The following is a 22,723-nucleotide window of genomic DNA, read 5'->3' as shown; positions in this document are numbered from 1 at the left end:
CCATCTGCCTCTTATCAGGCATTTAGATAGCCCAGCCAGGTGAGAGAACACTTCATTCAGCCTTGTGGGACAGATTAGACAATAGTTCTGAATGACTCCACATAGTGTTTTGACCACATCAGCCCTTGGAGCAGTTGCCCTTCCACTCTTAAGTCAGGATTAATTACCTTGCCTTCCCAGCACTCTTTCTCATCCTCATCCCAAATAGGAGCTTTATTCTGTGTCTTTGATACGGAGTTTGAGCTGTTGTGTTCTGTGTTACTAATCCTAAATCCAGAAGCCATATCATCATTGGCTCTTCCAGCCCTGGGTGTCCTCATTCAGCTAGATGGCCTGCCCTGCTGTTTAGGATTACTGAGGGTCATACAAGTACTATCTATGATTCATGTTGTAGGTAAATTGCACCAAAGAATCCACAGATATTGAGACCCTTCTCCCTTTAACTACTTTTTACTTCTAACATTTTCAGAAATTGAATTTACTCCAGTACTATAAATCCCACATCATTACCAACACCTACTTGACTTTGACCATTATGTTATGCCCCTTTTGTAATTCTACCGATTATCCCATTGTAATTTTATTCAGAGTAATGTATATATAAATTTTCCCAGTAATATGTTTAGTACCATACATTCAGCACCACAAATCTGTCAGCCTTTGTGTTTTCTTAGTTATACATGACCTTGATCAATTTAGTAGTATTAGAATATAATATCATCTTAGATCTGTTTAGTCTCTTAAGTTAGATGTGTTTGTCCTCCAAGTTAAATTATAAACTTCTTAAAGGCAGGAACCATGTTTAATCCTTTCCAAACATTTATAGAACCTCTATTCAAATTATGTTTATTTTCTGTATTTTTCTGGATATCCAAAGAGAGTCACCATTATATAATTTTTGCCCTCAAGGAACCTACAACCTTCCTAAATTATAAGGTAGCTGCAGGTGGAATCCCTAGTTATGTTTGCTGAATGAATGACCACAGAGTGGATGCTATGCCAGTGTCTCTGTGGTACAACATGGTGAATGTCAGCTACCCACTGGCCACGTGCTGACATGTGACATCAGCGCTCACCATGTCAGCCACATAGAAATAGCTGTGTTGGTATGTCTCACTTTGAAATAGCCCCCAAATGGAATAACGAAGAAGTGGGTTTTTAAAAATGTTTTTGTGTCAGGGAGATAACTGAGATTAAGGGATTATGGAAGATCTACGAAATGAATGTACAATTTGTCAGGCATAATATATACTATAAAATTCTAGTGCTTATTGGTTATGAAAATAAGTTTCAAAGTTGATTAGGATTTTGTCTTACACTTTAGACAGAAACAAATTTTTGTTTGTACCTCTCTTCCAGATTCTGCCTTAGAATACAGTTATCTGTGAATTAGTCTTATCACTTGTTTTATACTTAAAAGCTTTGGAATGTTTTTTTCATCTTATCTCCCATAGTGCTTTGAACATAGGAAAATACATTCCATAACTATTTTTTGTACTGAATAGTGTCTTGCTGATAACTATTACATACAACCATCTCTCTCCCTCTGTGAAGACAGAAAATTTGTGCAGACCTCACCCCTCCCTGGGCTTATCTTAATGAATTAAATAAAGCCCCCCAAAATACTGTACACAGTAATATATATTTTTTCCTTAGCTTTTCTCAGAATTTCTGAAAACGTGGAGACCTATTCCATCCTTGGGTATGTAATTAGACTAAATTTTTTGCTGTTAGGTGAAAATAGTATATACAACCATTCATTTTCCATTTTCATTGTAATTAATGCCTTTCAGAAGAAGGGTTTTTTTTTTTTTTTTTACTAATGGAAAAGTTAAACTCAAGTATCAAACCAATAATATCAATAATAAGCACTCATAATTACATACCCCGGATATCTATGAGTTTGGTCATTATGCTGAGGCAAATACATAAAGATATGAAGCATGCAGGCTTGGTAGTCAGCACAGTGTCAGCAGTTGCTATTCATCCAGGTTTTTGGAGGCTTTGCAAAAGAACATGGACTAGTATAATGCTTGCATTGAATTTTGGGGCCATTTTTTACATGAGTTCATTTTTAAAATACTTTGGAGTAGCATCATAGAAGATGAGGGTGATGACAGATGCACATCCACTTAACTTCCTAACTGTTCTCCCTACTTCCTCCTCTGGGTATTTCAGTCTAGCAGCCAGAATGATTCTCTTAAAACCAAAGTCAGATTATGTTCAAAACCTTCCAGTGACTTCCATTTTCATCCAGATTAAAAACAGCCTCCATACTAGGGCCTGCGAACTGCCACAGATCTGCCCCCTGCCATCTTCCCCTGCCCCTTCCCACTGCCCCTTCTGCTTGCTTCTGGCTCCACTCCTGCCTCAGAGGCCTTTGCACTCACTGAATGCTCACGTGCTTATACTTCCAGTCTTACTGAGTATCACTTTCCTGGTGAGGCCTTTCCTGACCACCCATTTAAAATTGTGATTTCACACATCTGTACTCCCTGTCCTGCTTTCTTTATTGTTTGCTCCTTATACTATAAGGGTCATAACCATCTCCAATACTATACATTTTACTAATTGTTGTGTCTATTACCTACTTCCTCCTCCAGAATGTAAGCCCCTTGAGGGTAGCAGGGATTTTTGTTTGTTTAGAATAGTACCTAGCATATATTAGAGAGTCTCAAAAAGGAATTTATGAAAGCCTGGATGGATCCTTAACTTTGTGGGCCACAAGTAAGACACCCTCAGTGTCCTAACTTCACCTAAATAGCAAGGAATGTCACAGAGACAGAAATACGAATGCTTTGTTCTCTGCTGCCTTCAGCCTAGTGCTGATCTAGCTAGCTAACCAGGTATGGCCTTGTTGTGCTGTTCTGGAAAAGGGGTAGAGCTTTAGACTTGGGGAAGGTTAGATTGATTTACATATGAAAGACAAAAAGTTACTGCTGGGAGAAAACAGGAAATGGAGATCAGGGATAGGAAGCCTCTGAAGGAATAAGCAAGATTTGGGGGAAAAGTGTCCAAAGATTTTAATTTACGCAAAATATGCTTTATATTACATAATATAATTTTTCTCTCAAATACAGTCTCAAAGATATTTTTCAAGCCTTTTGAAATCAGATTTGCAAATACACAGAGATATTTCATATTGCAAAGAGGAAAAGAAATACCCATGATATATATATATATAATTCTAGTGTATTTAAGAATTCTAAAATTTGCTTCAAATGAATAATCTAAAAAAGGAATGAATTAGACCCATATTTATGTTGCCATGGTTAAATCTCAAAAATATAATGTTGAGTGAAAAAAGTTCACAGAAATATTAAATGAACATGTGTCAAAGATTTTAAATTATTAATTAATGAGGGCAGCAGTAACAGTAAAACAGGTTCAAAGGAGATTTTGAGAAAGAGATGTATATATATAAATATATATAATATATATATGGGGTTCATATATTTCAATCAGGAATGATGAAATGAATTTGCTGGGGCATGCAAAGCTGGTTAATATCTCAGTAGGACAATGTTAAATGTTTGGGGGCATCTTCCCATGGAGTGAATATTGAGTGTATCTATACTGTGCAAAATTCACACCCTTACAGAATCAGAAAATCCCCTGGGGGGGTGTGGCGGGGATGTCCACTATATGAAGCCTAACAAGCCACTGAAAGGAAAGTCACTCATCTCTTTTGCACAACTCCAATCTTTGTCAGTTTTTTTTCTGATATATGATACCAATAGTGAAAATATAAACACGAACAAATGTTGTTCAGAGGTATGTGTGTATGTATGTTAAAGTACCACAACGGGATGGGAAAACCACAAGCCACAGTCCTTTTAGTAGTTGCTTGGCTGGGAAATGGAAAATGTTCATTGGTTTGCGTGTCAGGGAGTACATTTCTCCCTGTCTCTAATATATGTATACATTATTTAGTATATGTGTGTGTATAACATATACATATATCAAAAATGGGAAACAAAATATGACAACATGTTCCAGTTGTTCACTGCAGGTGACTGTTGGATTATTATTCTATATTTTCTATATTTTTAAAATTTCTAAGACCAAAAAAAATTTCTGACTATTTCTCTCATCTCGTCGAGTGCCTTCATTGTAAAGATATGCCAGCAGCAGCCCACCTGGTTTGTAACGTGCACTCAGCAAGGCCACATTCACTAGACAATGTCTGCCTCCTGGCCACGCCCCGTTGTTTCCACCTCAGTGTTCTTTTTGTGGAAGGAATAGTTGAATATTCAGATTCTGTTAAGGTATTAGAAACTAGTTAGCAGCTGTCCATATCCAGTAAAGCTCTGGTCTATAATTGGTCTCCTGAGAAAATTTATCAAGATGAATTAATAAACTATAGTCTAGCTTTCAGAATTACTGGGCCTTATGCAATGAACTATATGGTCACTGCCTCTCAGTCATGGTCAGTCATGTGTCCCTCTTGAGTGCTGACCTTTCAAAGTCAGCTTTGAATGTTAGAAATTACAGAGGTTTCCCCTCTGCAGCTTGTCTTGCTGTAATCAGGTATGATCAGTATTCATGTTTCAAAATGAATGTAATTTAAAATTAAACTGGATTTCAGCTACTCAGAACAGTTGCAAAAGGCCACAGCCTGGTAGACCACCCAGCTTTTACAGAACTGGCAGAGGATAATTAACAGGTTCTTCTGCCAGGAGAGATGTGACAGATCCAAATGTGAACCGTGCAGGTCCCTCCAGGCCTTTCAGATGGAGGCCAGCCCAGACTGGAGCCGATTATAGGTGCTTTGGACCAAACATGGATACATTCCCTCCCCTCCTTTAGCTTAGTAGCCCATGTTCCCCTTTGTCCTCACACTGAGTTAGGCCTGCCTTAGACGATGAAGCACTTGCTCCACCTCTGTCTTCCTAGCAGTGGAAGGTGCTGTTGGCAGTAATGGGGTTGGAGAGCTACCTGTGAAAGGCTGGGGTGACAGGCACAGTGAACTCGGAGCAGGAGTGGTGCTCTGTTCAGCTCTCACTTCACCTCTTTCCAGGGAAGAACCAAGAAATGAGGTAAAAAGAAATGCTTACCTGGCATCAAGAGCTCCTGTGGCAGTCCATTGCTTATCTTGGCCTTTGTCTCAACTTGTATGTGGCTGTCTTCTCAGGTGAAATTCAGATTTTGCAAGTAACGCCTCTAACTGTGCCTTTATATCACCTTTCAAATTAAGAGAACGAGTTGAGTGTGTTACCCACAGGTAAAGTAAGTGTCTCCATGTGTCGCCTCAGCTGGAAAACTGAGAGGAGGAGCTGCTTTGGGGGACGTGGGTGCTGCAGTGTTTGACTTTCAAATGGAAACACAGGCAGGTGGCGGGGCTTTGTTTCTTCTCAGGGAATTCTTCAGAAAGAAGGCCTTTGGGGATAGAGAGAGAACACTTGAATTCAGAACTGTTCTTCAGTTTCATTTTTGCAGCCATTTACCTGTGTTCCCAATACTGAAAACTGGAGGTAATGCTTGACAAACTCATATGCCTAGATGAGGGTAAATTTTAAATCAGTTAAAAGTTTTCTGGTACAATAGAAGTGAAGGTTGGACATTACCTGTTTTTCCCTTGGGTGACAACTGTTTGAGAAAAAGCAAGGCTGAATCAAAGAGATCTTGATTTTGCTCCAGTTGGTGATATCATCACTCTTTTATCACTTGGACTGAATGAGTGTGGTGTGGTCGCCTGTACCTGGGGAGCTGCGCTCAGGCTTAGATGCTGTGAACTTCTCCTTTCATCAGCAGCAGAACGTGATGACCTGGATGAATAAATAATGATGACAGAGGTCAGCTCAGCATTTTGTACCAGTGTCATTACTGTCATGGGCAGTGCCACTTTTGCAGCAGTCCAAGTAGTGAACACTCATAGGTCCTGCCCACTGGGAGTTTTCCTGAGGTGTTAGATGCAGGTTTTAATTCATTTACAGGGACTTAGGTGCCTTGAACCCTAAGATTAGGTGCCTTTCAGAGATGCCAGAAGCAGGTACTATAGGAATTGGATGACCTCCCCTCCCCCAGCCTTGGAAAGTTATCTACAGAATGTCTCAGTAGGGTCCTGGGAGTGTGAGTTTCTGTGTGTGTGGTGTGTGAAGACCCAGCTATTGGGGGCTAAATACAGGATAAGATAACCCCATCTCAGCCTGTATTTTGTAAAGTCTGATTTTGCAATAATTAGGAACACTTAATGTTTAAAAGCTTCCTGTTTTATTGTTCAGAGATTCTAGAAATTTCCAAGTCTGTTATCATTTTAATACTGTCTCTACCTTCTATAGATCCATACAGAGGTTAAAGAAGACACTTTTGGCTTTGATTGTTCATAGGGTTTGTCAATAAGATGTGCCTCTGATTATTAAAGGTTTTATGTAACACAACTACCAGTACCTTAAATACAGGAAACTGTTCAAATTCTGAGCAGTTTGTTTTTAACGTGTTTTAACTTGCTCATATAGTCATAGATGAAAAATCCTGTTTTTTCTTTAACTCTAAATTGTACTTATAATCATCCATTTTTAAAGACTATAAATCTTTACAGAGAGTAAGCAAATATAGGATAAATGTAACATAAACTTAAATATTTTTTATCTTTTATATTTTCATATTTTCTATATTGACCAAATATATTCCATTTTCAGGTTTTATTTAGACATTTCTGAGCTTTTTTTTTTTGAATCACATTTTTAAAATCAGTACTTCTCCATCCCTTTTTGGTAGACTTTAAATAAGTGATACATTGTGAGAATGTTTTGTTTGTGGTTTGTTTTAAATCTAAATTGTTAGTTATTTGATTTGTGGTAGTCTATTAGTTATTCTATATATTTCTTAGGAAAACTAAATTTTTTTAAGTTTTCTTCAATAAATAGTATTTTCTAAATTTTAGCTTAAGGTAAGTCAGCAAATTTTGCCTATATCCCTATTTAACCTATTCATTAGATTATTGTTACTCTTGATACACATTTCTTATTTGATTTACAAATATAAATGTTAATAATTGACTCATGAGAAAATCTTCATAAATGATTTAAATCAAATGTTAAATGTAAAAATAATACAAATAGCCAATTTTTTTTAGTGACACTTAACCCATATTTCAGTTAATTTGCTCAAATTAACAAATAACTTTGCTGAGATTTCCAGGGCATAAATCTGTCACTTATAATCTCTTTTATTAACATCAGTATGTTGATGTATTTTAAATTCCTGTATTGAAAGGAGACATTAATGTGAATTAACACTAAATACATTATATAGTATCTTTTTAAAACAATCACACTGATTTAATGATTATGAATTTAATAGGTTGAATATGGTTCTTGATAGATGAGTTGATAATATCACAATCTGCCTTCATAATTAAGTATCAAGGGTCTATTCTTATTCAACAACTTCTTTAAGGCTGAGTAAACATGATCTTAATTAAACTCACAGATAATGCTAGGGGATGTTGATTGCTCCAGTAAGGAAAATAAAATGATGCAGCCTGACCTTAAGATATTATGAATATGTGAATGTTGACAAATGATAATAAGCAGCAAACATCTTAAGAGGGAGGATTGGTTTCCAAGTTAATATTGCTGGAAGAAATTGGGTTTGGTTTTAAAACATATTATTTGAATATGTAGAAATGTTCCTTTCAAGTGTTTTATACAAACTCTCAAATATGTCCACTCTACCTAATTCAGAAGTCAGGTGAAAATTCCTGTTTCAAGAACCTGCTATAACAAAGGTACACTCTGAGTTAAGAAGGCCTTACAATAAACCTTTAACAGTTGTTGAGGCTAACCCAAGTGTAGGAGGGTGGAGTCACAGTGCCCTGAACCTTGTTAGGTGAATTGAATGAGGTAACCTTTTAGGTAACCTTTTCTTATCTTTTTCTTACTACTGTACTATAATAGAGGCTGAAGTGACAATCTGTACTGAACAAAAGCAAATGTATATTAGATGATATCCACATCATCATCAACCAGTTGTGCGTTTATCTTATTCTTTGAGGTTTGTGAAAGTTACTCTGGAATCAAAATAGCCATTCTGTAACTTCCTACTAGCAGAAACAGAAACAAATAATTGACCTGTGTCCATATGTAGCAGTTTATTTCTATTCACTGAGTACCAGCATAAAAGCAGTAGGTAGTGTGCCTGTGAAAAAAGGCCTTGTTATTTTAATGCAAACTGGAATTGGTTTTTATGATTCCAAAATATTTACCTTAATGAGGAATTTGTAGTATGCAAGATGAAAAATGAAGGCATACTGAAATACCTAGACCTTAGGCATCGGCTGTTTTATTGACAAAAGGTACCAATAGGAAATTTGTCTAAATAATTAGATTTTTAATTAGTGCATCATTGTAAGATTAATGTCATTGCGCCTCATTGCATGTAATTTTGTATTAGAAATTTCATGTCAACGAAGATGCTACCTGTGGTTTGCTGATTTCAGTCCTTCATTTATCACTTGTGTGTATGGCATGTCACGTATTTGCAATAACTGAAGAAGGCATTTCATTATAGCTTCACTGGTGGTGAAGAATGTTGGTATAACACTCTGTGAATACATTATCTTTTCTAATACTCAAGAGGCAGACACCCCTCATGTATTAGTGAATTGATATTAACCTGCAGACATTTTAGGCATAGCATGAACAGATAGATTGTTGGACCTCTAGCCTATGCCTGTGTTGAATATACCTGAACATTATTGATGTTAAATTCTCTTTTTAACACAGGATTTTTATTTTCCTTTTGACAGTTGCCGAACAAGCAACCGGAAAAGCTTGATCGGCAATGGGCAGTCACCAGCGTTGCCTCGGCCACACTCACCTCTCTCTGCTCATGCAGGTAATTAATTACCCTATCTTGCATTTTGTTTTACTTCTGTTTGCCAGTTTTTAAAGTAATCCTGGCATGTGAAAATTGAGGTATGTCTTCATATCTTGTTATCTTAGAATTCTTGTGGCCTTATCACTAAGTTGTTCTTTCTGATAAGTTAGCCCAAACCTCCTCCTCTCTCTCAGAGTGTTTGGACTCTGAAATTGGGGATTTCTTTTTCTGTGGGGTTCCTTTTTTCAATTACTTATTTCTCCGTTTCTAAATTTGTAGGTGATGCAAGACATATTTCACATTAGAATTATCTTTGGGAAATGCAGACATGTTAATTCATACAAAAAGAGCTAATGTTAAAACTGATGGGGAGGAAAAATACCTTTTTCTAATGCTTCAGTGGGAGCCCTGGAACCAAAGACAGATTAACAAAGAAAAGCATACAGATTTAGTTAACACAACTTTTACATGACATGGAAGCCTTCATAAGGAAATGAAGCCCCAAAGGGTTAAACCTGAGTATTCTTATGCTAGGTTTGATGAAGAGTGGAAAGTCATGCCAAGCTGTCCTAGGACAAAGGTGAGCTAAGTGCAGTAAGCAGGGGAGAACGTGACAAGGCCTGTTTACTCAGATTCCTCCATGTCCCTTCTCTTCAGAGATAAGGATGCTCTTCTCCTCTGGGTGTAGGGAGGGCGCCACTCATAAGAGGGATTCATGACCTGCCTTAAGGGAAGGTCCAAAGTCCGTCCTACACCTGCCATTTCTCAAACTCCTTTAGCTTAAAATATTCAGTATATCAAGATGCCATATTTTGGAGTCATGTGTTCTAAACTCCATCAGAACTTTAAAGCATTTTTCTCCCTAAAGTTGAACTCACCTATTACTTATATTAACTGTTGTAAACAGCACGATATGAGTAGTCTAGGACATGTCTTCTCTTTTGTGTGCACAAGAGTTTATCTGGTTTTACATGACAGTGGCATAGATAACTTACCTATTACACCCATAAACACTGTAGTGACAATGAAGATTCCATAGATGAGGCCCTTGGCCTCAGGTACTAACTGCAAGGAAGGTGAAGCTGTAATACCCAAACTGTATGGTAAAGAGTGCTCTATGTGTCGTGTGGTTGTTCTGTTCTGTTTTTTAAAGTTCTATCCAACATAGTGCAAAGAAGAAAAGGATTCATTCCAATCAGGAAAGTCTGGGAGAGTTTGAAGAAACCACTTGCTCAGAATGTTGAAAGATGGGCAAGACTTTGGCATGGAGAAGTGGGGCGAGGAAAGGGACGTTCCCAGCGTGTGGCTAGAGTGTGGGATGTACGCACATGACTGTAAGAGAACAGAAAGTTGGAAAGAGAGGTGCAAGTCAGGGAGTAGAAGGAATTTTTACTTTTGAGCTCCTTTCAAGGCCTTTGAGGAGGATCTGTGTTTTAAAGTGTTTTCAGGATTGTGAAGAATGATAGGTTGAAAGGATAAGCAATTAAAGCCCTACCTCCCTTGTACTTTTGTGAAAACTAATTTAACACTGATGGGCTTTCAGATTATGTCAAATTTATATTTAAAAGTAGGTCTACGCAAGTAGTGACTCTATAGCATCTTACTATGTTGATGGACGGTGACTGCAATGGGGTGTGTGGGGCAGACTTGATAATATGGGTGGATGTTGTAACCACAATGTTGACCTTAATGAAAAAAAAAAGTAGGTCTGTGATTCCCCCAGAAATCAGTTGTTTTGCTGAGGGTGACTCTCAAGTTGAGAGCGGGCGTTAATCTATAACATGTTTGGGGACAAGGGAGAGACAGGTGATCGCTCCTTTGGAATGAAATTTTATTTTATATATATATATATATATATTTATATTATATATATAATAATGCATAAAAGATGGTAAAGGAAAAAGATAAATAGGTAAAATTGATACTGTAGCAAGACACTGAAGTCCACAAACACACCCAGGTAAAGCTTTAGAGAAACTCTTGCACATACACACGAGAAGATGTGTCCTAAACTGCTCATAGCAGCACTGTTTGTAATAGCTGACCATTTGAAGCCACCGAAAAATCTATCAGTTGGAAAATGAATTGTAGCATTGTCATCCAGAGCACATTGTGCATATAGCAAACCAGTGGATAGTACAGCTCAGAGATGCACGGACGAGGCTCAAAGACAGTGTTGGACAGCAAAAATAAGAGGCAAAAGAATATTGCTTAACGCCATTCATATAAGGTTAACACAGTGCTGCATACAATGTTTTGTTTAGGGATACGCACACACTTATATACATACACATGTATATAGGCACTTGTAGTAAGAGTCTAAAGGAAAACATGGTAATTTTAAAGACCAATTTCATGATCGTAGTTACCTCTGAGAAGATGTGAGTAGGTTATAATTGTGGAGAGGGGTAAACAGTTGGTAATATTATATTTTCAAAACTGCGTGCTATGTACACAACTGTTTATATTCTTACCATTTATACTTTGATGATTTCTGTTACATTGTTCTCATAATAGTAAAAGCTGACAGGATCATGCAAGGCCAAATACCTTACTCAGTGGCTGGGACTGTATATTTTTTTCATCTTTACATTCCTTCAGCACAATGCCCAGCAGTGTATACTAGGTGCTAAGCAAATGATGGATCCCACTTCTTACATATAATTCAGTAGTGGTTAAAAAGATGCAGGCTTACTCCTCGTTGCAGTGTTCTGTAGCAATTGCACCATACTTTATGCTCCTGCTGATCAGTCTGTGATTGCTGTGATTTTCTTTAGTTTTCATACTGAGATTAGAGAAAATGTGATTAAGACTTTAATGATCCTTTTAATTATTTTTCTTTTCTCGGTATAGACTTAGCTAGAATTCTTTTCCCTTCAAACGTAATTTTAATATCTGATCAAAGGAGTGGGCAGAGACAAACCTGTCTTTCAGGTTCTGAGAGTATTTGTCCTTACGTTACAGAGCCCACAGGTCACAGAGCCAACTAGGAAGCTATAGAAGTCAGTCAGGTGAGCAGTGACATTTATCACAGTCTGGTAGATTCCCATTTCTGTATCAGTAGATGAAAATGCAAATTGAATAAAGGACCAGTCCTCATGTCTTGATCATGTGAAATGCCTCCTCACTCACCATGCCTCTGACTTCTTCCTTCCTATTACTGACTTCTCTGTCATATGTTTGATACCAGAATGCCAGGCAGGAGTTCCTAGATGTCTACGTGAAAGACAACAGAAAATAAAACTGACACTGCTCAGTGCTTATTGACCCCAAAGATAAAGTCACACTTTCTCTTTTTCTTATGTGGGGTAAGGATTATGTGAGTTGAGTTAGACCACTCAGCACTGACACATGAATTTATGCCCAAACAAATGAATCCGTAGAAATGGGAGCATTAATTCATTTGTTGGCTGTGTCAGTAGTGCTGTAGGATTCTGGAGCTTATCTCCACAAGCAAAACAGGGCCTGTTAAGAGCAGGGATCTCTTAAAGCACAGGGAACGAGACAGGCTATTTAAAATAGGAAAGGTAGAAAATTAGAGGCTCCTAGTTCCAGAAAGATGCTATGCACGAAATTTAATCCAGAAGCCCCAAAGGAAGTAGTGTGTCTCTCCTAAAATGAAAATTTCTATGTAATAAACAAAATCAAAAGAAAACAAAGTGTGAAAAATATTTTTATGCCCATAGCTGAGTAACATCTGATTGGCTTAGCTGAGCCTGCATAAATTGGTAAGAAAATGGTGACTATGCCAGGAGAAAAATGGGCAAAGGATGTAAATGGCGTTACACAGAAAAAAAAGGCCAACAAAAACCTATGAAATGATGATTCATTGCAATCATATGAGAAATGTGAACCAGAATAATGAGCTGGTACTGTTCTCCAGTACATTGTCTAAAACTTCATGAAACTGATGGACTCCAGTGATAGCAAGGCTGTGGGGTAGTCCCATTCACAGGGCAAAAGTGTTGATATGAATTGAAACAACCTGTTTGGATAGCGGTTTGCAGTAGTGGTTAAAATTTCCATTTTAAACAATTGCATTTACCCTTTGGCCAGCAAATCCATCTCTAGGAATTTATCTTACTGATATTCTCTCAGAATATATGTCCCAACAGAAGATATGTGTAGCGTTGCTTGTAACTAGCAGATGGAAAGATAAATCGTTAACACTTTATTATTTAATGTGTCCTTTAATAAGGGACTGGTTTAGTAGAAAATGATTCAGCCATATAATCCAGCACTGCGTGGTTGTTGTAAAGAATGAAGTGTGCTTTTATGTTCTAATATAGAAAGATGCCTAAGATAGATTGTAAAGTAAAAAACACATTGTGTAATTTTATGTGTGTGTGTTTTAGTGTGCATATGCACACTTGTGTATCTTCATGCATATTCATAAGAAGTATTTGGAGAGAGAAAGAAGAAACTTAGCAGTGTTGATCTTTGGGGAATAGCAAGGAGGGAAATTAGCATGTAGTGGCTTGATAATAAAATAAGGCTCTAAAAATAAAACCAATAAAAAAAAATAATGCTTACATTAGTTTTCTATTGCTGTGTAACAAGTTACCAAAAAAATGAGTAGCTTAAGACATTACCCATTTATTAACCTTACACTTCAATAGGGCAGAAATCCAGGTAGGCTTGACCTGTTTGAGCTTAGGGGACTTCAAGGTATCATAAGGCCAAAGTCAAAGAAAGTCATTATCTCCTAGTTCCCTGGGAACCCTCACCTAGTTTTTCTGCACAGGGTATCATAACACCAAAACCAAAATGTGAGTTGGGCTGGGCTCTTATCTGGAAACTGGAAAGAATCTACTTCCATGCCTATGCAGGTTGTGGACAGATTCATATCCTTGTCATTGTAGGACTAAAGTCCCCATTTCATTCTGGCTGTCAGCTAGAGGCTACTTCCAGCTTCTAGAGGCTGCCCTCCTCAGTGTTCATGGCCACCAGGACACACCCAGTCATTCTCAAGCCGCAGATCTCTAACTTGTCCTGCTGCCGAAAATTCTTTGTTTTAAAGGGCTCATCTGATTGGGTCAGGCCCACTGAAATAATCTCTGTTTATTAAGGTCAACTAATTTAGGGCTTTTAATTACATGTGCAAAACCCCTTCCCCTTCATAGTAGTTGACTGTTTGCTTGAGTGACTAGGGATAGGAATCTTGAGGAGACCATTTTTAGGATTCCCCTAGTACAGTGCCACTTCCATATTGTATTTTGATTCAAATGGTATAAGATCTAGGAGTGATACAGAGGATGAGCCACAGACTAGATGTAAATAAATAACTGAGACCTGCTGACTCCAGGATTTTAGAATCCTACAGGCAGGTATTACCCAATTGGCCCAAATACCTAACCTTTCCTATCCAAAAATTGTTTTGCTGGGGAATCTGCAGGGTACTACTTAGATTCATTCCTCAGGGTTTCTGGAAGGAAGGATAGAAAGGAGTCTCACTTTCTTATTGGACAACTCTAGGAATTTTTAAAGACAGGAAATATCCCTAAACCTCTAAGTTCACATAGGCTGTTAAATTAGTATACAAAGGGAAAACTTTCACAAATTATTTTATATGTATGTGTATATATATAAATAGCATATAGGGACCTCATTTCTAAGGAATAGTCACTACTGTATTTACTGCTGCTCTGTTCACCAAGCCCCTCTGCAAAGATGTAACGGAGCTTAAGGAGGTCCACAGAAGTGAAAATAATCAGAGAACTGGAGAGATTGTATGAAAACAATACAGCTCCAAGTAGAAACTTGAAAAACCTAGAAAAGCACTTGGGTAGGCACATGGGGGTTGGGTGACAAAATAAAACACCTGCATCCTCTCTTCAGAACGAGTTCCTGGGGACATTTTGTCACACATCGCTCACCTTTCCTCCTCCCCACCTCCACCCTTGGGGCACTGGTTCAAAGGACACAGCAAAGCCTTTCAGTTAAGGTTGTTTCTAAGTAGACAGTATGAGATACCAGGTACATTTTTTCAGTAAAGTTTTTATTTTGTCAGTAAATCATGAGGATCCTTCCCTTTTGGACTTCTTTGAGTGTCTCTTTTTGAACTATGCATGAATATGGTCTCAGCTTTACCACCTGCTCTGCTTGCACTTACGCTCTGTCAGTTGTCCTAATTCATCAGGTGTGACACTAAATTTCACGGGGGTGAAAGGTGATGGTTTTGCAGACAAGCGTGCTGATGCAAAGAATTGAAAGTCAATAAGCTGGTGATGAAGTAGCCAGAGGAAAAAATAAGCAAGGTGGACTAACGATTTCGGAGAAGATAGTCTGGGATAGAACTGGGTTATTTAGTAAGCTCTCCAGGGTGCTGGAGACGTACCAGAGAGCATCCATGAGGTTGGCGAGAACTTCAGAATGACCCACTGCTTCGTTAATGTGAGCCATGGCCTTAGAAGATGTGTGGGTGGGCAGCAATGGATTTAGTAAAACCTGAAATTTTGGTTTTCAGTGCCAATCAAGTCCTTAATCTGCTTTCCAACATCTGCATGATTGTACCATTTTAAAGATAGGATAAATTTCAAAAGCGCTTTTGTAGGCTATGTCTCCATGAATGACTCTGATCTTCAAGACTGGTATGGCTAAACAGTAAAATAGGACATTCTAGTTGTAACAGTAAAGCTGATAATTTGTAGAAAATATGAGAAATTACTTGAAAAATATAAATCCACTATAAACCCACTACCCAGAGATAGCCTCTGTTAACATTTTATTGTATCTCTTGTCTTTTTCCTGTATGTATTGTGTGTGTGTGTGTGTGTGTGTGTGTGTGTGTGTATGTAGGTAGGGAGGTATCTATACATCTATACGTGAGACTAAAATGTATGCTGAAATTTTTGTTTTACTCCACTAATGTTACAGTTTCTCAGGTTCTGTCAGTATAAGCCAAACAGCATAGTATTTTTTCCAGTTTTATTGAGATAAAATTGACATATAACATTGTATTAGTTTAAGATGTACAACATAATAATTTGATAAGTGTATAATTTGTGAAATGATTGCCACAATAAGTTAACATCCATCACCTCACATAGTTACACATATTTTCCCTTTAACGAGAACTTTTAAGATTTACTTTTAGCAACTTTCAAATATATGATGTAGAGTTGTTAACTATAGTCAGCATGCTGTACATTACATCCCCAGAACTTATTTATCTTGTAACTGAAAGTGTGTACCTTTTGACTGCCTTCACCTATTTCACCCATCCCCATCCCAGCCTGTGGTAACTACCAATGTTGTGATTTTCGATGTCTTCCATTCTGTTGTTCTCTGTATCTGTGAGGTCTTTTTTTTTTTTCTTTCTTTCTTTCTTTTGGGAGGAAGGGGTGTTCCATATATTAGTGAGATCATACAGTATTTATCTTTCTTTGCCTGACTTATTTCACTTAGTATAACACCCTCAAGATTCATCCATGTTATTGCACATGGCAGGATTTCCTTCTTTTTGCAGCTGAACGGCATTCTGTTGTACATATATATACCAAATTTTCTTTATATATTCATCTGTCGGTAGACACTGGGGTTGTCTCCATCTTGGCTATTGTAAATAATGCTGCAGTGAATGTGGGGGCTCTCTTTGAGATAGTGAATTCATGTCCTTCAGATGTATAGCTGGAAAGGGATTACTAGATCATATGATATTTCTCTTTTTAATTTTTTAAGGAAGCTCCATCCTGTTTCCCGTTGTGGCTGCACCAATTGACATTCCCACCTACAGTGTACAGGGGTTCCCTTTTCCCCACATCCTCTGCAACACTTGTTATCTGTCTTTTTTATAATAGCCATTCTAATAGGCATAAGATGAATATATTAGTATTTTTAATGTACATGTTTTTATTAATCTTGTGTAATCTAACTGATATTCTTTTCTGATTTGCTATTTTACTCTTTTGATAGTTTTTTTTTTTTTGAGTAACATAAGTTTTTCTTTTCCTTATTAAAAAATTTTTTTTCTGTGGTCCAGTTTGTCAGTCTTTTTCTTTCTGATTTCTTCAGTTTTTGTCGTCATTGTGTCTAGTTGTTGTAGAGCTGCATTTTTTAAACAAAGCTAGTCTTGCTGTAAGGATCATCTGCTCTGATCTCACTGTGTCCCCTCATCTTGACAAGTTACCAGTGACATGCTTCTTTGCCTTCTCATACTCTCAGTCTGCCCTCTAGGGCGATGGTTTTCCCAGGCACTGAGTGAGTTTTTGAGCAGCAAGAGTTTTTCTGAAATTCTTCCTAAACTCTTTAGGTTAGCCTACAAAGGGAGAAAGATAGCAAAGAAACAGCTTCTCACAACTCCCTAGATGACTAGGGAGTATTCACGTACATATTTGTGCTCAGGTGCTGTGGTACCATCAGGGCTTGTCGCACACAGAGGGGAAGCTGTCACTCGTGAATCTTGGTTTGCTTGTGGGAAACAACTTAGACAATAGAGATAAATGATCCTTAGGTGTCAGTGAAAGATTGCTGATATCTAAGACACCCAGTATGACACAGCCAAGAACATAGCCCTGAGTGTAATCATGCCTTTGGTTCAGTTATTTTGTGACTTTTATTCAAAAGGTTTTATTCAGCAGGTTTTCCATGTTTGAAACATTATTTACCAAACTGTTTTAAATCTGCTTTGTAGATCTTCAGTAAAAATGTTCGTTCTGTAAGGCGGTGACCATCTCTGTCCACGTAGACATGTTGTACAAGGCAAATGGTTCCCTTACTTCCTTATGTTTGGGAACTAGGACAAAGCAAGATTATGTGCTCATGGAGTCACAGCAAATTGATTGTTAGCCTTAATAGAAATTAAGTTTCTGGATGCCTCATATAAGCACCCTTTCTTAAAAATGATAGAAACTTTCTTTTTTTACTCGAGTAATTTTTGTCCCTCATTATTATTTTTTTTTCTAATTGTAAGCACATCAGCAATATCAATTTGTAAAACCTTGTGTTCAGTCCAGGGCATCTCAAAAGTTTCATTTTATATAGGTTAAAATTGGCAAATGGTATGGCTGAATCTAGTCAACCTTGCCTAGAACATTACCTTGGGATCATCTGGTTTTATTAAAATTTTCATGGGCCTAGACCACATTTCTCTATCTCTGTGTGTCCAAACTTTATGATTTCACAATGCATCAGCTCTGTGATTTCAACCATTTCATAAATCTGTTTCTCTGAATTATGGAGAATACCATCCTTCTTACTCCATTCTGCACTCACAGTTTTATTTTTTAATCCTTAGCCTTTGTGTAAATTGCCAATTGTTGGCTTGAATAATGGCACAACTTGCCCTTCCTGCTTACGGAAAGGGTGATAAAATCGGGTGGACTGGCGTCAGTCAGTGTGTTTTCCTAGTTTTTGGTATTGCTTTGTGTTGAATCACTAATGGAGGGTATATACCAACATTATTAGTATTTGTTAATTCCTTCATGTGCCCCATCTGCCCTGTGACCTGCATTTATCATTTTGGTCCTTTGAGAAGCCCACATGTTTATATGTAATCTATTCCTAGTAGTACATTAATGACTGACATCCTTCATTTTTCCCCTAATCTCTAATTGTGGAATGTAATCTGAGTGGCCTGATTTAGCTTTTTATTCTCTTCTTTGTTATAAATTGAAGCTTTTGGAGGCTGCCTTCTGAATTTAATTTTAAAGTTTCCTGTGTCAACAAAAGTGGTATTAGGTGGTTTTGTTTGGTTTTTTTTTTTCTGTAGAACTTGGGTCTCTTTGGCAGCCACTCAAGATTTTATTTCCTCATAAACTGGGGTGGGGGTGGGGGGCTCTTCACTCATTTTTAAAGTGATAATTTTGCAACTTTTTTGCATTGTGTCTCAATTATGGATTTTCTTTGAATTTTTGGTTGCTAAAGTACCAATTGGATTTTAATTACATGTTTTTTGAGTTAGAATTGACAGTATTTAGTGATAGATTAGATGGGGGGTGAGACAGAGTTGGTCAAAGGTGGCTTCCAGATGTCTTTCTGGGAATATGGATGAGTCAAAATGGCATTTGCCAAGATGGAGGAGACAAGAACAGATCTGAGGTAATGCTGAAGAGTTTGCTTTGCTGCATTTTGGGTTTAAGATGCCCCTGAGCATCTAAGTGACAAAAATAAACAAATGTTTTATGGCTCTGAAGCTCAAAAGTTGAGTCAGTGCTGTTGGTACCAGTTTGGAAGCCACTCATTCGTAGATGGTATTTAAAGCCTTGGGAGGGGCTCGAACCGTTGAGGGACAGAGTTTCAGAGTGAGAAGACCACACAGGACCTAGGGCTAAGTCTGCCGTGCAACATTTAAAGGTTCTGAGGGGACTAGGAGCCAGCAGAAACTGAGAGGCAGGAGGGAAAGAGAACACAACGTCTTGGAATCCAAGAGAAGACAGGGCTTCTCAAAAGAGGGAGTGGTAAATTTTTATATCAAATCAGCATTTCCTATCAGGTACTTAATAAAAATGTGTGGAAAGAATAAATATCTGTTTACAAAGAAATGTACAGAGCTTTGTTTCACTTTGATGAACAAAAATGCAGCATACTCCTGAATTGAAGGCAAGGTTTGTAAGAGAAAGTCCTCTTAAATACCTAAGTACTTACAAAGCCCCACATATTATAGTACACTATCTTAATTTTATTTTGAAACTAGTTTCAGCAAATCTTTTATTTACCTTGCCCATAATATAATCTGCTTCAACCTTTGCTAAGGGTGGAGGGGTGCTTGCCTCATACTCTTCGGCAGTTGAGTTGCTGTCCCACCTCCTGACTCCTCAGAGCAGGCCAGCGGGGCGGTGCTGCACCAAATGAGGAAACCTGAACTGTTCTCTTTGTCAGAAAATACACACAGGGAATTCTGGATGTTATTTTTTCTTTCAAAATAGAGATTCTTACAAGTTTTAGAAGGGAAAGAACTCTTGAACAACTGAAGTCTCAAAATAGCCAGTTTTCTTGAAAGTTAGTGGAGCAGAAGAATCCTTCTAATTTCAAATCATATAAAATATTACAGTCAGAAAAAAGAATTATCACCATAGACATTTTCAGACTTAGATCTCATATGGTATAATTATGTATTTCATTGTTTTAAAATAGATAAATGACCTGTGTCATTATATCTTCTAAATTCCTGGAGGTTTATATATTTGAATTGTCCACACACATATCCTTTTTTATCTACTTACTGAAAAATAGGAGATTGCTTTGTGTTGAGGGCTGCTTATCCTGAGATACATGATAAATATATGATAACCTAGAAAGTAAAAAGGTGCATTTAAAATCTTTGCTCCATCACGTCTCACCCTGCAGGGTTTCACAACTTGATGGTCTCAGTCTGACAGCTCTGGCGACTGTTAGAGTGACTTTAGTTTTTCTGCTACTGGGGTGCCGCTGGCACACTCTTCACCAGCTTACCTCCAGCTTATTTCTGAACTTGGGTCAGAAGTCCTCAGTTACCCGTAACTACAGACTGTCTTCTTCAGCCCATTAGCTGGAGAGAGTGTGTGGATTTGCAGCACAGAAAATGGTCGGTTCCACAGAGATAAAAGAACTTGGGGCGGGGCGTCGTGTTGGCATGGAGACCCAGCCAGCTCTCTGCTTTAAGTGCCCTTGCCCTGGGTAGGGAGCAGGATGCTCACCACAACCAAAGTAGCCTGTACCTATTGTCAACCAGTAAGGGAGGTCTACAAGTCGATATTTTAAATCCAAACACATAGGCTAAAGAGCATTTTCTTAACTGTCAGGTACATGCCATCCCTATTTTTGAACTTTGGCAGAAATACAATTTCAGCTTTAATGATGCTTTAATGCACATTTTTGTATTTACAGCAGCAATATTTGAGTACTTCTCTACAAAGCCAGGCAAATCACAGGCTTTTCAAGTCTAAGCCTTTATATTAGGAATAACGGTGGATAATCACAGAGTTCGTTATGAAATGTCAAGGTGTACATACACTGTGGCGACCATCACAAGTTCAGAGGACTCATCAGCAGGGAAGAAGAGCCTGTCAGCACCCCTGCACTGGAATTGATAGCTGATTTGGTTTCCCGAGACCAGGGAAGAGAGACGTGGAGAAAATTTAGAAGAGCATACATACAAGAAAAGTCATGTAGTTTTAGGAAGAAGGAATGATCTTTGCTTAAAAAGAAAGAAGTATTTTAGGTTTAAAAAAAGTCTTAAAAATCTTGTTTTCTGTTTACAAAAGCTGTACTTGTTTATTTTGGGAAATTTGGAAAATACAAGAAAGTATAAGGAAGAATATAAAAATCATCTACATACTGATCCATCACTCAGAATTAACTGCTTAATATGTGGGTGTTTGTCTGAATAAGTATATTTTACATATCATTTAATGACTTCTCTTTTTCAAATACTTGGTTCTCATAAGTACAAAATATGCCATTTCATGAGTGTGCCGTGGTTATCTTCCCCTTATGAATATTTCGGCTGTTTCCAGCTTTTTGTTTTTCTGAGTAATGTTGTGGTGAATAGCATTACACATAAATCTTTGTGATCAACTCTTGATTAGTTTCTCAGCTTAATCTGGGAAGGTATTCTTTAAAGTGCTGGCCTTCTATTGTCTTGCATTTGTGTAGTGGGGTCATCCATTGTTGTCTGACTTAGATTTTTGAGGCCCTAAGAGTCAGAGATTGTGTACATAGGAAGTGCTGTTTAATGCTTGCTGCAAATGACATTTAATATGCATCAAGAATGTGTTGTGTAGGCACCAAAATAACTTTATGCATATCTAAGTACATCTCAAGTGTGTTCTTTCTAGGTGAAACAATAGCTAGTTCCATTAAACTTCCAGGAACTTTGTACCCAGTGACATCACGGTGACCTAGTGAAGTCAGGTAAGTGAGGAAGGAGCTATTGCACAAAGCTGCAGAGCTGTTTGCCCTCTCCTCTGGGTGCCTGCTTTCCCAGGGACTGAGGGTTTAGATTACAGTGTAGAAACATCCAGCTACCACGTGACTCAGTAATCCTGCCACCCAAACCCTGTTTTTATCTTGAGATCTCCAACAACTGATAAAGTACTAAAGGGTGTATGTGATAAACACTGGCTGTTAGGGCAATGACTTGGATTTTAGCTCAGCTGTGCAACGTATCAGCAGTGCCTCTGTGCAGATTGCTCTCCACCTAGAGAAGTAATAGAACTTGCCTTTGCGGCCTCATAAGATTGCTTAAATGTGACAGTATTTGCAATATTATAAAGTGCCACAACAGTGTGAAGTTTTAAGAAACTAGTGAAGTATTTTTCTAGGCAATTGGAATTCATCCTGTTAAAATGGTAGGCTACCATTATATAAGTATGAAGCAAAGAAAACACAGGATGTTGGCATCTTCAAGTAGGATGCAGACCATGGGATGTGGCATCCTTGTGACAGTCTCTGCTAGGACACACTTGCCGTAGTCCGTGATATTTTCATTTTTGCATACTAGCCTTTGGAGATTCCTCAGCTGAGGGCTTGACTCTGGTTTGGAGCAGATTTGGGACACGAATGGCATTTTTTAAAAAAGTCACCGCCTGTGGATCAGAACCACAACATACCAGATGGGCTGCCTCAGGGATAGGGGTGGAAGGGTGGTTTGGGAGTGGGGTTCCCAGTTCCACACTCCACCTTTGTTTCAGCAGAGAAGATCAACCTTTGTAACATTTTGGCTAGAGAAGTAATCTTTTGCTTGTGCTAGAGATGCAGGGTGTGTGCATGGCGTCATGCACACAAGCACATTTAAAAACCGTTCTAGGAAACTGAGACCCCAGGCAGCCAGGTGTTCAGGATCCCATGGCTTGTTGGTGTCGGGTCCAGGTCTGGAACCCTGCTTCCTGGTCACCGCGTCTCACACCTCTCCCAGGGAGGTCCTGGAATCTGGCCCTGAAAATCAGGCCTTCTGGAGGGATCATGAATGGCCTTGGTATCT

At 38.1% G+C, this 22,723-nt stretch overlaps 1 protein-coding gene across 19 annotated transcripts in view; it reads left to right on the top strand.

Moving 5' to 3' along the window:
* The window catches only part of MAST4 (microtubule associated serine/threonine kinase family member 4), a 536,231-nt gene that overhangs the window by 412,308 nt on the left and 101,200 nt on the right, over nucleotides 1-22,723 (top strand). For all 19 annotated transcript variants that reach the window (XM_057494688.1, XM_057494684.1, XM_036887943.2 and 16 more), the window contains one exon: nucleotides 8,753-8,841. In XM_057494688.1, the coding sequence (XP_057350671.1) occupies nucleotides 8,753-8,841 (89 nt within the window). The remainder of the gene's footprint in view (nucleotides 1-8,752; nucleotides 8,842-22,723) is intronic.

This window comes from Manis pentadactyla, chromosome 2 (assembly GCF_030020395.1).
Source record: "Manis pentadactyla isolate mManPen7 chromosome 2, mManPen7.hap1, whole genome shotgun sequence".
In the NCBI taxonomy this organism is placed as follows: Eukaryota; Metazoa; Chordata; class Mammalia; order Pholidota; family Manidae; genus Manis; species Manis pentadactyla.
The sequence above is the reverse complement of the archived record's forward strand: the minus strand, read 5'-3'. Positions and strand labels throughout refer to the sequence as shown.